Source organism: Anthonomus grandis, chromosome 12 (genome assembly GCF_022605725.1).
Source record: "Anthonomus grandis grandis chromosome 12, icAntGran1.3, whole genome shotgun sequence".
NCBI lineage: Eukaryota > Metazoa > Arthropoda > Insecta > Coleoptera > Curculionidae > Anthonomus > Anthonomus grandis.
The window spans coordinates 19347527-19365226 of NC_065557.1; the positions used below are offsets into that span (position 1 = coordinate 19347527).

Consider the following 17700-nt stretch of genomic DNA (forward strand, 5'->3'; position numbering starts at 1 on the left):
CCACTAACGATTGGCAAAAAACAAAAACTATATCGATTTTTTAAAATTTGAAATGCCAAAATGATTGTACTAATACGGATTAATATTTATTTATTAGTAATAAGTAATAGTATTAAGTAAGTTCAATTAATAATAAGTAAATTTAATTTAATACTGCTTATAATAAGTTGTACATGACCTTTCAGTTATGAAGGGTTTATAAAGCGTTTCTAAATAGATAGGTTCGTCACTTTTCCACTTTGACATATAATTTTTTAAAATTGGAACTAAAAAATGGTTCAAAACGGTAATATTTAGGGTTCATAGGCAAAATTTGGTAACACGCGATAAAACATAAGAATTCAATACGGACTTTAAATGTGCTTTCTAATATTAAATCCAATATAACCAAGCAACAAAATGCGTTTGTTTTTATTTTCAATATTTGTATAGTAAAAGACGACCATTGAACAGCTGCAACTCAGTTGCGGCTAGCAATATTTCAGCGCAAAGTTTATTGACGCACCTATCCTCTATTCATACATCCTCTTCAGATTTAAAAAACATAATAATAAATTGACTGATGAAAACCTGTTGTCACATGATATTATAGACTACCTACTTACTGCTAATAAAATCAAATTTTCTACGCTAGTTAACGACTTTAAAGATTTTCAATTTCATAAATTACATCAGCCTGTAAGGGCCTGTCTCCCTACTGGTCAATCACAACCTTGTGTCATCCATAACTTAAATATTCCCTGTAGCACCGTAAAACAAGAAATTGCTATTATATGATGGTGTATTTGGACTTTGACTATTGTAAGTAAAATCTTCGGAGAGGGTCGTTCTATTCATATTTGGCTCAGACGCCGACTTACTGATCTTAGGGTGATTCCTAAGCATATTTTCTAAAGAAGAGCATATCTGGCTAAACAACGGCCTTTCCTCTCTATTAAACTTTATACACTGTTCTAGTAATCGTCGCAAAGCATTGGGTGTGTCCTGTCGCAAAGAAGTTACCTCTGGCTTAAGATAACCTCGGCCTACCATAAAGAGAATTTGATCTTTATTATTAATTTTACCATATGGAAGTTGGCCTGAGAGCATCTCAAACATAACGATACCGTAAGCGTAAACGTCACTTTGAAAACTGTAAGGGTTATCTTCTTGCATCCGTATTACTTCCGGTGCCATCCATAAAATTGATCCAGTGGGTTGTCGAGATTGCTGCGATCCAGACCAACGAGTTTTCGCAGTTGCCAGACCAAAATCTCCAATTTTTACCGTCATATCATCGTGCAAAAATATATTATTTGATTTCAAGTCCCTATGAATTATATTTTTTGCATGTAAATATTCCATACCCTGCGCGATTTGACGTTGAATTTCTATTAAAATAAACAACGAGAATTTTGTTTCGGCAACGTGCAAATGCTTATACAAACTACTACCATCACACCACTGCGTTACTATTGCCAACTGCGGTTTGCTTACGCAGCCCATAAATAAAAGAATGTTGACGTGACGCGTTTTCCTTAAAACTGTCACCTCGTTTTTAAAAGCCTGTAATTGTTGAACGGTTGGAATTTTCACATTTAAAGTTTTGACGGCTACCGGTCCATGCCAGTGAGCTTTATACACCGTTCCGAATGATCCCGATCCCACCCGATTTCCAACTAAAATCTCATCGGCAGGAATTTCCCAGTCTTCAATGCTTTCCCGCGCTGCAAGAAGTGGTTTACTTTCATCGGCGGATCTGCAAATTATTTAGATTAATATTAGTAACAATAATCAAAAAACTGGATGTTTTTGAAAGAAAAATGAATTTAAATCTTTAGTTACTTTATAATATAAAGTTATCCACTAATAGTTTGGTGTTGTCTATAAATTACATTATAATTGTTGGTACAATTGTGGACAATTGGGATCTGTGGGTCTTTCATAGAACATGGGTCTTTTGAGGATATACACAGAGTGAACGGCAAAAATATGGAACAAATTCAATAAAAATTACATGAGGGCGTGTTCGAAAAAACGTTCGCACACGTCAATTAATATTTTTGGTTGTGCATTTTTTTCAACAAAAATTTTGTATACATGACACTGTTCATATAGCCGCAGTCAATACCGACTTTCTTATTTCAAATGGAACACCCTATATGTGATTATATTTTTGGATTCTACACAAAATTATAAACATTTTGATGTATCGGATGCCATACTTTTATCCAACTGTTTCTAAGATACGCGGTTTTAAAAATTGCAAATGGCTGTTGCATTTTTAAATACAACAGCCATTAACATACCGAACCAAAAATTAAAATGTCGTAAAAGCATCGCAATGCAGCAATTCGATAAACAATAAGGGCATTGATATTCAATTATTACTATACCCCATGTATATATGACGAGTTCTGCAGTTCATTAGATTACATCCTGGACAATAATGCCCATGATGATGTTCTTCTATGTGGTGACTTTAACCTGCCTAAAGTCTGCTGGGAAAATGATGAATATGAAGCTGTCCCCACCCCCTTAAACAGCACACCTGCTAATGCTGATGTACTATTGGACTTCTTATTTTATTCAAATTTATATCAGCTTAACTCATTTCCTATTGGGAAATGGCAATCTGGCAATGTACTAGACCTTGTAATCAGTAGTAGCTCAAAGGTGAAAATAAGCGTTTCGAATACAGCTATTACTGGATGTGATGTCTCAATCCAGCCTTAGATTTCAAGTTTAAAATGCTCGAAGAGCTTCACGAGTTTCCATATAGCTATGCCTATACTGATTTTAAAAATTGCAATTACCGTGATATTAATAATTATTTGTCCTGTTTTGACTGGCAAGTTTTCTTAAATGAAAAAGATATTAATGGTACATTAGATATGTTTTATAATGTTCTTAATAGATGTTTTGATACTTTTGTACCTAAGGCAATTGCAAAAAATAGAAAATTTCCTTATTGATTTAGACACACAGAACTTTTAAAGTAACGAACTCTGTCCAAGACTGTACAGTATTGTCTGAATTGAGAAAATCATGCAAAGCTTTATATGAAAATACTTATCATGCACATATCTCAGATTTTCAGGGATTTATAGGTTCTGATAGTAGAACTTTTTGGAGTTACGTCAAAAATAGAAATAAAATAGATTGTTTTCCTAGCTCAATGGTTTATGGTAATTCATCTGCCAGCAATTGTTCAGATATTGTAGAGCTTTTTGGACATTATTTTTTCCTCTGTCTATTGCAATACACCCTGTATTCCTCGGTCCTATAACTATCTAAAAACCACCAATCTTGGCTCATTAGGCAACATCTATATTACCTCTATAGATGTGTTTAATGGAATATCACATATGAACAATAAGTTGGGGGCTGGACCAGATGGCATTATGTTTTATCTAGAACCATCTTATTTTATTAAGAGTTGCCAGTGTATTCTATCTAGTTTGCTATCTAAAATATTTAACATATCCTTGTGCACAGATGTGTTTCCTGATATCTAGAAGGTAACTTATATTACTCCTAAACATAAGAGTGAATACAAAACAAATGTGGAGAACTATAGGGGTATTTCTAAGTTTTCTATCTTTGGCAAAATTTTTGAACAAGTTGTTCACCAGAAAATGTATCCGGCTTTTAAGTATATTTTTCTACAGCCCAATATGGGTTTATTCCTGGTCGCTGTACTGTTACCAACCTGCTGCTATATGAACGGATTTTGTTAGGGGTCTCCTAGGCCCCTACGTACGGCATCTACCTGACATCGTCACCACCGTGACATCGTCAGGTAGATGCCGTACTTACGGACTTCTCCAAGACTTTGACAGGGTGAAACATCGATTGCTTTTGGGTAATCTTGGGGGCTTGGGAGTTCATGCACGTCTTCTGGATCGGATTGGTAGATATCTTTCGGATCGTGTCCAAAAGGTAAAGATTTGGAAGTTTGAGTCTTCAACATATATGATGCATCTGGAGTTCTCCAGGGCGCTCATTTGTCACCTTTTTAATTATTTTGTAAATAATATAGGGAGTTGTATATTTGCAAGCCAGTTAGTTTTATTTGCTGATGACTTAAATATTTTTAAAGTTATTGAAACTACAGAGGACTGTGTGGCTTTGCAGAGAAATCTGGATGGTTTTGCTGTGTGGTGTGATCTGAATTGTATGCAACTTAATCTTGCTAAATGTTCTATAATTAGCTTTTTAAGAAAGAAAACTAATCATTACACATTAAATGAGACAACACTTAACCACTGGGACCATATAAAAGACCTTGGTGTTATTTTTGACCAATTACTTCGTTTTCACTTGCACATTGATCACATATCGGGCCGTGCTAAAACTTGGTTTTGTTAAACGCATACTTGCGGATTTTAATAGTGTACAATGCTTTACATCCGTATACTGTTCCATTGTACGATCAGTGTTGGACAATGGGTCTTCGGTCTGGTCTCCAAGCTATGAGATCTATAAAAGCAAAATTGAAAGGGTCCAAACATATTTTTTACGTTTTGTTGCTTTAAAGCTTGATTCTCCATTGAATTTCATAAATGAGCACATGAAGTTATTAACATTAACAACTAGGCGTATTTATTTAGATCTCGTTCTGTTCTATAAAATTGTAAATTCCTTGACTGACACGCCAGAGCTCTTAGGTGTTGTTGGATTCTCTGTACCTCAAAGGGTGCTTCGCGTTTACTCTCTTTTTAATGAGTCATATTTCAGAACAAACTATGCATTTGATTCTCCATTAGCCAGAATGTATAGGGAATTGAATTTACTGCCAGAAAGCATTGACGTTTTTAACCTTTCCTTAAATTCATTTAAGAAAAAAGTCAAAATATTTTTAAATAGTCAACCTTTGTAATGTTTTTAATTTTTTATTATTAAAACTTAGCCTGCATTATTTATGTTTTTATTTTAGGTATCTCTGATAAATGTGAATATATGTCATCAAGTGTGTGATTGTTCCAATTTTTTTTTATATTGTTAATGGTTAAATATATTTACATAGAAATGGTTGTATCTTCTCACCGTTAATAAACTGCTACTACTACTACTACTTTTAAATCCCAAAAAATAACTTACAAAGATACCAAGTGTCCATCATTTTCCCGCATACAAGGATTACACGACGAAAATTTATTTTTATTTACATCTTTAAAGTAAAATTATTATAGTTTTTACATTAATTTTCAAAATTTCTATATGTTACTTTCATTAAAAAAAATATATATTATGTTTGCGATTACTACCCGATTTGCGAAATAATGTATATCCCGTTAAATTATAGCATCTTGCCTGTAAGCGGTGCCAAAAAAGGTTACTTTTTATATGGTTCAAATAACAATTTAATTTAAGAAAATTGTTAAACGCAGTCTCGGTTATAATCAGGTTTTGGACTAAAGCAAGTCTAATTAAATTGAGTTATTTTGAACCACTTCAGGTGAAGCGTTATAAAGGCTTTTTAGAGACATTTTGTGCATTTGTAGATTCCATTGAAAACAGAAAGTATTCTAAACTGTCCTTGGAGACATTCTGGGAACATTTCGATAAAACATTCTGAAAGTATCTATTTTGATGAAATGGGTTTATATCCCTGATATGTTCTAAATATCCTAAGTATATGTTTCGGTTAAGTATATTCTGTCAAGAAAAGGGATTTACGGTTGCTTTTCAATTAAATTAGGAAAAAAAAAGGTTTGAGCTAGTGATGGGAGAATCGAAAAAGTATTCGAATACAAATGATCGAATATTTTGCTTTCGAATATAGTGCTTTATGTCTGTACTATTCTGTAATTCTTGTAATATTTATGTTTTTCGCAATTTTTCACCCAAATTGTTCCAATACCCATTATCGCTTCAACATAGAGCGATTCTTCTTTTTTTTCGTTGTCTGCTTGACGAAATTTTAGTTCTCGAGTACTTCACTGAGAATCAATTTCATTCGAATGCACGCCAGAATCGAATAATCGGATCATCCTTAATCCTTTTGCTTGATTATTCCTAACTTTCTCTAAACACAAAAATTGGTATGTATTTTATCTTTAGTGTTTGTGTGTAAAAATTCTCGTTTTTAATAATGTAATTAGATGTTTTATTCTTGTATATGTTTCAAATGTTTCTATTACGAAATACGCGCGCCAATGTTTCGCCAACGCTTAAGGACTGAGGCCCGGCGGATTGGGATATTCATTTCGGGTGCATTGTGCAGTGGAAATTTACATCCGGAATGGAGGATCAAGGATCTCACTATGCATCCCTTCTTTTCCCGCTTTTTTTTCGTTAATAAGAGCACTCAACATTTTGCGGCAATCTGAAATTGTTAAAAGTGGTTTCTTCTGAGTTGGATAGTCCCAATTTTCAAGCAAATTTAAACGTTAATGTACACAAGTAAACAATTACTACCATTCCTGACCCAGATTTCTGTGTGCCTATCTAGTGAACAATGTGAGTTTAACATATACTAAAACTGCAAAGGATTTAGCTGTTCTCTTTCAAGAGAAACTGACTTTTGCCGAGCATAAGCTCCGTTTTGTGACGAGCTGTATTTTTTCTTGTCAGATTGATCCTTTCAGTATTCATTTGTTGTCTGGTAATGTTACTATCACCTTGATTATAAAGGATGAATTGAGTCTTAAAACTCTTAAGCAACGACGAGAATTATCAGATATATTTGTATTCAAACTAATTAATGGCATCTCAAACTTCCCTGAGCTCTTGGAAAAAACTAAGTTGTACGTTTCTATGAGGTAGACGAACTGTCCTATTTTTGTCCCATTTCATCCAATCAATTATGGCTTGCATTGTCTCAATGATAGAACTTCAAGGTTTATTAACAACAATGTGAACTTACCTCTTTCAATCAAGTTGTATGATTTTAAGAAGTAACTGAGAGAATGTGATATATTTTGATAGATTTTTTGTTATATATTTTATTCCGTAATTACATATATTCCCTTTTAGCTTTATATGTTTAAATTTTATGATTTATTTAATTCATGTCAAGTCGGAAAGATGGGGTTATTTGTACATTTTTTTACTTGTAGTTCTTGACCTGAAAATGCGACAGGGTGTCCCACAATCAACGTCACAGGCTATAACTTTTTTATTTTTAAATATAGACATTTTTAAGGAAATGTATTTTTAATAGTTATAAGACCACAACCCAAAATTACTTAAAAAAAAGTGCTCCCCGACAAATTCATCCCCTTTAAACCACAACATTTATTTTTCCAATGCCACCACCAATATTTCTTTTAAGGTTTGGAATGCTTGTAAAATTATTAATTAAATTTCATAAAAAAATCATTTGTCAATCAAACTATGTGTTGACATCTTCGCAAGGAATTTTTAAACTTAAAAGGTTTCTGTTGCAAAAATTAAAATAGTAAGTTTCTCTTTAAATTCAATTTATACAATATTTCAACTAAAACAATATCCTTTAAATAACCCCAGACTAAAAAATCCAATGGGGTCATATCTGGAGAGCTGGCTGGCCACCTAATAAAACCCCTATTTCCAATCCACCCTTGAGGAAATCTATTGTCTAAATAATCTGTAATAATTTGGGCATTATGGGGTGGAGCGCCATCTTGTTGCCAAATCATTAAATTATGATAAATTCAAAAAAGGCCAATCATTAAACAATAAGCGCTCTAAAATAGGCAGGTCTTCTAATAGTTCACACAGTGAATTTTGAAGAAAATTTAAATATTGCTCTGAAGTCAATGTAGCTTCATAAAAGTAGGGTCCAATAAAATGTCCATTAAATACAACGGCCCACACGTTTATGCCAATTATAGTTTGAAAACGAGTTTTCATTATCCATCGGGGTTTATGAAAATTTAAGATTATGAGATATTATATCTATTAACTATCCCATTATTATGGAATATACTTTTATCAGTCCAACAGATTTGTGACAAAACTTCGGGATTGTCATGAATTAAAATCCGAAGGAATGCAATAAACTCTAACCTTCGTTGATAATCAGTAAGGCGAAGTCCTTGTACTAGGTGGATTTTAAAAGGGCGATGTTAGTGTTGTCAAAGAATTCGCTGAATGGTACTTCTTGCAATATTACATTCTCTTGCGATTGTGCAAATGGAAACATATGAATTTACTGCAACATAAGCCAACACATTTTTCCTCATTTCTTGCTGCCAATTCATGATGGGAATCTTTTAAATTTGGAAATGATCCGATGCGCATTTTTTCCTCCACTCTTGAAAACGAATTATATGAGGATGTAGGACGATTAGGAAAACCTTCTTGACAAACTATTTCTGCTTCACGACAATTTTTTTCTATACTATCCGTAAATAAGAAGCATCTCGACTTATTCATTTGGAGTAAAAAGTTGCGGCATTATGCAAGACAATAGCAAAACTAAATAGTGGAAACTATGGAACTAAAATGTGTATGACCTATACAAAAAGGCCACAAAACTGAATATTAAAAATAAGAGAATACCAAAACGCATATTGCCAATTTAAAGGATGCATATATTTGGCTATAAATTTTTTTAATAGCATTTAAAAATACCTTATATCTAAATATTTTATGCTAAAGACCAAGTTAAATTATTTGTTTACAGATTCAAAAATACACTATGCCGCTGATAATTTTTAACTAGTGTCAATAGTGTTTGGAGCGTTATTGGCAATAACTAATTTGGGTAGTGGTCCTATAGCTATTAAAAATACATTTTCTAAAAAATGTCATACTTAAAAATAAAAAAGTTACTAGCATGTGACGTTGATTGTGGGACATCCTGTATAGTTACGAAACCGGTTGTAAAATTGAATTAACGGAACTTTCTAGAGTAAAAAAAAACCCTTTCATTTGATTTTAAGCCAAATTCAAACTATACTAGAACATGCACATCACACAGGCAATTTCAGAAACTATTAATGTATCCTGTACAGGTGATTTAAAAAGGCATAATAATGTTTTAAATGTTTTTTTTTTAACATTTAAGATGTGAACAAAACAAAATAGTTTTTCGCGACTACCAATTATTAATAAAATAAAATAAATAATTTCTTACCGAGCCCTAGGCCTTTTAGGATGATGGGTTCCTGTAGGAGAGGCTTGAGTACTTTTACAATGGGGTGATTCCTGTTCTTCATTTGGTTTGCTGAGGAATTGCAATGGCCTAGCACCTTCAAGCATTGAACCTGTATAAAGGAAAAACCTAGAATATAGTATGTGGTATAATAAACCTAGAGAGGGAATAAAAGTTAAATAACTGAAGTCTTGGGATCTCAGTACTGTGACCTCATTTCCTATAAGCTATAAAAAGTGGTAAATTGATAAGCATTGAGTTCAAAATAGTCAGAATATACTTAGCAGCTAAATGAGGTTAACACACCAAAAGGTTTAAGCACTTAAAATTGTATTTAGTTACATAATGTGGAAGGATCTATGCTTGACATCCAGGAACAACTTGAGAAAATTATAGTTGAACACCATTTGTTAAATTATTAGAACAGTATTTTATATAAGTTAACCAAATTAGCTACTTCAGTTTTTTATGGCACAGTAACAGTCAATTTTAATATTACTCTACATTAATGATATTAGGAATCTTAACAAATGGAAGAATTGCATGTTGTATCATATATAAATCACATAAATTAAAATTAAATCATTTATCACAACAGAAAACTCAAAAAATTAACAATACCAGCTACTGAAACTTGTCAGTAACCATATCCAAACTTATAGACAGTCAATGGAATCTCCCAGGTATTTAACCTGTTTATAATAGATCTTAACCACTTTAGCTCTTAGCATCAGAGAGATTTCTGAAAGAAGAGTTTTTAAAAGGCAAAAACTGTTTGTTGCCAAAGACTACTATGACATTATATTTTTATATGTATAGCTTTAACTCATTTTCTCTCTCTATAATAACAGTTTATCATTTTTTAGAATCGTTCTAATATATGACTGCAAGTTTTAAACTATTTTAACTGATTTTTTATTTGAGTTTTTACTTTTCCTTTGTTTGAATTTAAATACTTGACTACACTATTTTTTCTCTCAATATTCAAGCATATTGTATATGATTGACATGTGAATTTTTGATAGGATCAGAAGTCAATTTAAATTTCAGTTGATTAAGTTTACAAACTTGTTAAAATTTAAAGTTCACAGCATTTTTTTAAATAAATTTCTTACCCCCATTATTATACTAAACCACTGTCTATTAGACATATTAAAGTAAAAATAAAAATATAATATACTAAAAATCAAGAAAATAAAGTTTTTGATGAAGTACATGTTTTTTTCTCCCTTTTGATAGTAGGAAAGTCAGTTTAAAATTAAGTAGACTCTTAAGACTTATTAAACTTAGAGTTTAAAGTAAACTAATAGCATTTTCAACTGGCTGCACTAAGCTGCACTCAATGCGAACTCGAACAGAGTTACAATTTCCACTGGTAGAAAGAACAGTGTTAAGTGCATGTTGGACCCGATGCGGATTGGTTTTTTGTTCAGCTGCATCAGAACAAATTTGTAAGCTAGCACTCAGTAAAATTTTTTTGGAACTGTCTCATAGAGTCGGTTCTGTGTACCTAACCTCAAATCCACATATCTTAAAATGGGCACTTAATTTGTGCGAATTGAACGACGTTTGGTTTTTCGAATTCTCCCTTCGAGCTCATGCCATAACCGTGCAAATGCAACTCTGTATACTAACAGTTGCTCACCCCGAGACCATTAGAATTAAATAGAAACTGTGCAGCCCAGTCGAAATTGCCATAAATTCCTCACAATCATACCTTTAACATTATTTAAACAAACATTAGGTGCAGAGTTTGATCTATCTTGTTGGCCTAGAGCAGCTGGTTGTCTTTCAAGTAGCTGTTTTGTTATCATGTGAGCAGAGCCTACTTGCAAAATTCCTGCACTGGAGTCCATAGGTTGAGCTAAAAGAAACCTGTAGTATGCATCTGTCATTCTAGTCTAAAAAAAAAAGATAAGTTTTGAGAATTCTCTAGGTGACTAGAAACCTAATATTTATAAAGCCAAATTAATCAATGTCATGAATATGAGATGTTTAGAAATGTGTCTTTATTATTCAAATATTACTGTAGCTCGATATCAACAAATTTGGCTCTATAAAATTTGTTTGATTATACAGGGCGGTCTAGTTCAAATCGTGGGCGTACAAGCAAAACCGTATAAGTCCATAAAAGTGAATTGTGAGAAAAATGGAAAAAAAGATTTTAATTTGCCTGTAAAAGTTTTTTTGAATATGTGATATTTTAAAGCTGTAGACATGATTTGTTAGCTTTTTTTTAATGATAATTTATCAGTAAAACACCTATATCATCTAAGTTTTTTTTTTATTTTACGTTTTTTACATACAGGTTGGACTTACATTTTTTTTCTGATAAATTTATTTATTTTGTTGGACATAAGTGATTAATGGTAAATCATCGTCATCATCACTACTGTCTGATTCGACCAAGTGTTCTGGTGTTTGTTCAACATTTGTGGATGTTGGCAAAGAATTGTACCATCCATGGAATTCGGCCGGAATTATATTGTTATGGCACAGTTTTAGAAGATCCTCTTTCTTCTTTTCAGTGATTGGCAGTTGCTTGCTGTATAATGGTTTTAAGACCTTCGGAAAAGTTGGGGTTTTCCCCCTTCCAAAAACATTAATATACTTATAAGGGTCAGAATGCATGTATTTAAATTCAATTATGCATGGCTTGTCTTTTGAGTAACGTAATGATTTGATTAGTAGCCAATTGACTGTGTTTCCTTCTGTATCTTTACTCTTATTTCAAAGTATTTTTACAGACAAAGCCTTTAGATCATAGAAGTCATTAAATTTTAATTCTTGGACATTGTATGGTTGACTTTTTTGTTTTTATTTCTGTTTGATCTGGCGAGTCTAAAAATATTAAGCCAATCTTGAATTGTGTAAACTGGTACATATTTCTCTGCATGTTCAATTGAGCTATGCATGGAGTCCACCTCCATGTAGGAATGCCCACTTTCCATAAAATTATGTTGAATAACTTGAAGGTGCGTAACCTGCACTAAATAAAGCAGTAAAGCTGCAACATGTTGGTTGCGGTTCTGTCCTCCACATGTATCGGACCAGAGTGACACCCGATTTACATGCAGAGGCAGGTGTGTTAAGTATTCAAACAAACAAGTGCCTATTTCTGAACTTCCTCGTTTTCCGTTAATCTCAGTCCAGCAATAACAGTTGGCATCATTTGGAGGGGCCGAGTTATAAATAGTAAGGTTGAAAACACATAGTTTTCTTGAGTAGTACATGGGGCTTACGTCGGAGCAGGGTATTTGAAGGACTGACTGCAAATCAAAAGTTGCTGAAATAAATGTCGGGTCGTTAAGAGCGCATATTTTGTCCTTTTCTTTGGCAGAGTAGCAATCCCTTTTACGACTTTCATGTCTTTCAAATTTTTCAATATCGGTCTGACTCTCATCACCTGTCTTATGTTTTTCACAAGTTTGACAAAGGTCTTTTTTAGGGTGAAAAAAGGATAAATTAAATTTGGAACCAAAATACCTTTTATACGTTATGAACGATACAGCTTCTTTTTTTTCTGTTTTACATTTTTCCTCATAAAGGTTGTACATCTTAGCTATTGATAATTTGCTGTCCAAGTATTCCTTTTTAGTTGACTTTCGGGAATAATGGGATGGTACGGTCGGAAAACTTTGAATGTGCCTTTCTACATCGGCAAGAAGTTCTGGCCTGGTTTTGTTCTTGGGTACCGATTTGCCACGTCTGTCTTCACCGACATAGACGCCAGAAGAGACTTTATAACAAAATGCATTTTTTACAACATCAGCACTTATATTAAGAGTTTTCAAAAAAAATGCCTGACAAACTCTTAGTTTGTTTTTATCTTTTGTAAAATAGTACTGTTTAGAATTACTTCTAGGAGCCTTATTTCCATTTCTCTGTCTTCTTCTCTCTGGAGAAGAGCTTGTGACATTTGCAAGAATAAAATCTTTTTGCCGTGTAAAATTATTCATTCTCCAATACGTTAAACAGAAAGTTTCCCTTTTCTCTTCTAAAAATTTTGTCTGACATTTAAAACGACACTTTTCACAGTTAATGGCTTGAGGTTTCTTGGCTGGCCGCTAATTGTTGTTAGTCACATAATCAAGTCCCTCGCTTCTTCTTTTTTTTGCCACAGCTCCACTTTTTAGGTTGACTTTCTTTCCATCTTTTAAGCTGTGTGTCATTTCCAAGCTCTACAAAAAAATAGAAGTAAGGCAATTAAGGAATTTTCTAATTTTTCTGTGACAACTAAAAATCTTACCGTCATTTGAATCATCTGTTTCATTAAAGTCTGGATCTAGGATCGAGTCATCACTATCTTCAATTAAGGCTAAATTGTCTTCATTGAAGGAATGCTGAGACACATGATCAACAGACGGTTCTGATACATTTAAATTTCCCACCTCAGACTCTCTTTCAATTTCTATATTTTTATCTAAAATTTAGAAAAAAACTTAAGTCTGTTAAGCTACTAGTACCACAAATAGGATGAAAAACTTAAGTCCATTTACCTATGAATAACACAAACAGAAAAAAAACTGAAGTCCCTACACAGTTTAAAACTAGCGAATAAAAATCTAATAAAAATGAAACAGATAATAATTTGCTGTAACTGTAAAATGCATTTTAACTCTAAATATCCAAAATATAAGAAGTTCTATCTACTTACCTTTCGGTGTAGCATCGCGCTGTTCTCCAACCCTTTCATGAAACCTGGACACGTTAGAGCCTATTATACTATTATAACTAATAGAGTTTTCATCACTACTACTTCTCTGGTTTAGTGTATTATTACATGCCATAAACACAAGTTTTTTCCCTCTGGAAGACATACTGACCAACCGCCACAAACAACAAAATAATGTAAACTGCCGGCAAATAAAATAACACAAGTACGCGTAAATATTTACTTAAATGGACTTACAAGTTTTTTCCTGTTTAAACTTGTCTCATGCTCCTAATAAAAATCGCTTAAGTGCACAACTGCAATACCTGATTTTTTTTGTTCAAAATTAAAATATTTTAGACTTAGGCAAATACATGTGGCCTATATCTTTTAAAGTATGGGGAAAATGGACTTAAATGATTGTTGACTTGATGAGAAATCATCGCGCGGACTTAGTGGTACGAAAAACTCAAGTTCGTCAAAAAGTGGACTTAAAGGGATTTGCTTGTACGACCACGAAATGTCCTCTTATCCAAATCTACCTCACAGATTTGAGACAAAAAAGGACCAAGTTTCTCTGTATGTTATGCCACTGGCAATTTTTTTTTAAGCCTCATCAGTAATTGATAATTCACTATAATAACCTGCATGCGAAATTTAATTAAAATTAAGCTGGTAGTTTAAAAGTTATGATAAATAAGCCATTAATTATTCTCAACTTTAATACTGCATACATTTCTGAGAAAATTTTTATGATGAAAGTCTATTTCTTTTTAAATTCTCTATCACTTATTAAAATTAATGATGTTTAAACTGGACCACCCTGTATATTCTTTGTGTCAGAATGTTATTTATTGTGTGCTTTTGATGCACCTTAAATCTTTTAACTTAGGTTTGAAATTGATTGAGAAATCCATATTGTGAAATTTTTCATCTTTCATATTGACACAAAAAAGCATAATTTATCTATATTTTCATTCTTTTATAATATACAATTTCCAATACTATTTGGTATGACCAATTTTCATCTCCAGGAATTTGTATGTGTGGGTTGTTAAATCTTAAAAACTGGAAATCCTTTTTATAAATGATGTCATGGACTTATGAAGATTACCAGATTGCATAAAGTAAATCAAAATCTTACTTAAACTGATATACTATACCAAGTGGTGGGTCACTGAGCAGAACATAAGAAATCCCAATTATTGGCTTCCCTGTACATTTTACAGAAAAAAATGTAAGTGAAACAGGCAACGGCAAATGGGTACCAGTAAAATGAATATTGTCACTGATGTGAGGAAAAGTCTCAATAAATCAGTGACAGTAGATATTTGAAAACAAGTATGAATTATTCAATCGATGAAAAAATAGCCTAATAAATATAATTAAGTGGCATTATGCAGGAAACAAATGGTTACATATTACTTTTAATGTATGGTTGTGAGATTGATAAAATGAAAAAAAAAAACATTTCTTGTATTCGGCTGGTGGCTGGTGTCTGGTTTTACCTGAACCGAAAATTTGGTAATTTTGCAATTACATTTAATTGAATAATTCAAGATTCGCTTATTAACATTTTTTGAAACTTTGCACGAGGGTTTTCCAGATTGGTCTCTTCAAAAAGTTATCTTACATTTTTTCTGTAAAATGTACAAGGAAGCCAATAATTGACCCCCTTAAAATTTACATGGGATTTTCTATGTTCCGCTTGGAGACGCACCACCCAGTATGTCCAATATAACATACCTGATGGCACAAAGAAGGAACACCTGCTGTACATCTCTGATGGAATTTGTATCCACAAGTCCTGCAGTTAAATCCAGTAAAAACAAGTTTTCGACACACTTCACAAAACACTATGGAAAAAAAAGTTTTTCTAACAAAATTATGTGAGATACTAGTAGGAATAGGAAATTTGTCAATAATTTTAATTGTTACTAAGTCATACTCAAGACTACTAATATCTACATTCCAGTTTAGTTTTTGGGTTGAACTTTCATCTCCAAGATAGGCCTCACACATTTCACAACTTAGATTTCTTCTGTTCATTGGTTTTTCTAATGCTCTCCTTAAAGTCATTCCTTCTCTAACTGACACACTAGTTCTTTGATGATTGGGAAGAAAAGCTCTCAAAAATCTTGGAGTCTGGTATGGTATTAATGGAGGAGGAAGTTGTCTCTTATGTTGTTTGTCTCTCTCCAGAGTACTATGGTTACTCTGACTCTGGCTGAGTAGGGAGAGGCTACTAGAGCTACCACTGAAACAAAATAGCATTTTATTATGCAATATGCAACAGAGTATTGAAAGAATATGAAATACAATTTTAATACATTAATGGAGTTACTAGAAAGACCTACCTATAGGAATCCTTGCCACAGGTGCCTCCTGTATTTATTTGTTCACTCAATTTCCTCTTACTCTCTTCCAGTTCATGCAATTTGGAAGTTAATTCTTCATATTCTTTTAAGTACATAGCAGGAGGATGCTGAAAATCGGCGAACTTTGCATTCAAGGCATCAATATTGGCTCTTGTCAGAGAGATTACATTTTCAATATTTTTTATTTCTTCTTGTAAGTCTAGAATAAGTTCATGTTCATCCTCGCTTTCGCTCGACATGTTGCCAGAAGACCTGGCCGCATCAGAACACGAAGAAAAACTTCTATTCAGACTTTTACCATTTGAATTCTTTACATATTCAAATTCCCTCACAACAGCCATAGCATTCCACTCTCATGTTTGGTTTTTTTCTTGACATTTCCGGGAATGTGACAAAACAGTGACAAAACTGACAGATCACAAGCCGGGCTCTGTCAAATGTGTAAGGCTGTATTTGCAACCAATTCCAATTTGAAATGAAGGTGCAAATTAGTTGATGTCAAAGGGGTCACAAATTTTTGATGGAATCAGAATGAGTATTGAAGGTTTTAGAAAGTAAAAAATAAATATTAAAAGTTGTAAACATAGGTCGGTACATATATATATATTTTTTTTTAATTCTTTATTTGTTTAACTTTAAATTTACATCACTATTTTATTTAATTCTCTAAACAGTGCTTTAAGCTCTGGCCTCGAGAATATTAACTTAAGAAATATACAGTATTGGATTGTTATACATTTTCTACAATACACCTAAATACATTTTAATTTTTTTTAAAAACATCGTATAAACTTGGATTTCCTTAATGTTTTCAGGAACTTTATTATATGTGTCACTAGCTTGTGCGATTGGATTGCGTAAACCTATGTTTGTCCTTACGGTAAAATTATGGATATTACCTTGAGCTCTAGTATTATGACTATGAATATGAATTGAGTGTACAATATTTACATTAGATTTTTGTTGTTTAGTAAGAATTTTTTTAATTAGTTTAATTTGTTCTAGTTCTAATATTGTATTGAGTTTTGAGATCCCCAATTCTTCATATAAAGCTTCGGTATCAGTAAACCTATCATAGTTATATAATACTTTTAGAATTTTATTTTGTGTTATTTGGATAGTATTAAAATTTGTTTTTGCACATGTCCCCTATCGGCCTATCGGCTGCCTATATACTGCCTATCGGCAGTAGATATCTGAGGTGAGATAAAAAGAAGGCATTGTAGATATTATTTTTGGTTTTTGCACTTAGGTAATTTCTACACCTGTAGAGTACAGGAATCAATATGCGTAATATGTTCAGACCAATTTAATTGATTATCAATAATTAAACATAAATATGTTATACTTTTTACTTCATCAACTTCTAAATGATTAATTTGTATATTCAGGTCTGAAATGTGTTTATTTTTTTGTTTCAATGTCATAAATTTCGTCTTCTCTATATTTATTTTTAATTTATTATAAAACAGCCAGTCAAAATAAGTTGTTAAATCTCTATTGATTTCTCTAACCAACGATTCCTCTTCCTCCCCAGTGTACACTAAAACCGTGTCGTCAGCAAAAGTATAATAACGGGCTCTGAGGTTTGCACGTCTTACACT

At 32.6% G+C, this 17700-nt stretch overlaps 1 protein-coding gene across 1 annotated transcript; it reads right to left on the reverse strand.

Moving 5' to 3' along the window:
• Positions 1-73: 73 nt before the first annotated feature.
• LOC126742783 (raf homolog serine/threonine-protein kinase Raf) lies at positions 74-16478 on the reverse strand. Its single transcript, XM_050449574.1, has 5 exons — positions 16076-16478; positions 15465-15975; positions 10782-10965; positions 9047-9176; positions 74-1738 (listed from the first exon to the last, which is right to left on the reverse strand). Exons 1-5 carry the CDS (start codon positions 16435-16437, stop codon positions 730-732), a joined length of 2196 nt encoding a protein of 731 aa, XP_050305531.1. The 5' UTR covers positions 16438-16478; the 3' UTR covers positions 74-729.
• Between the last annotated feature and the right edge of the window lie 1222 nt (positions 16479-17700).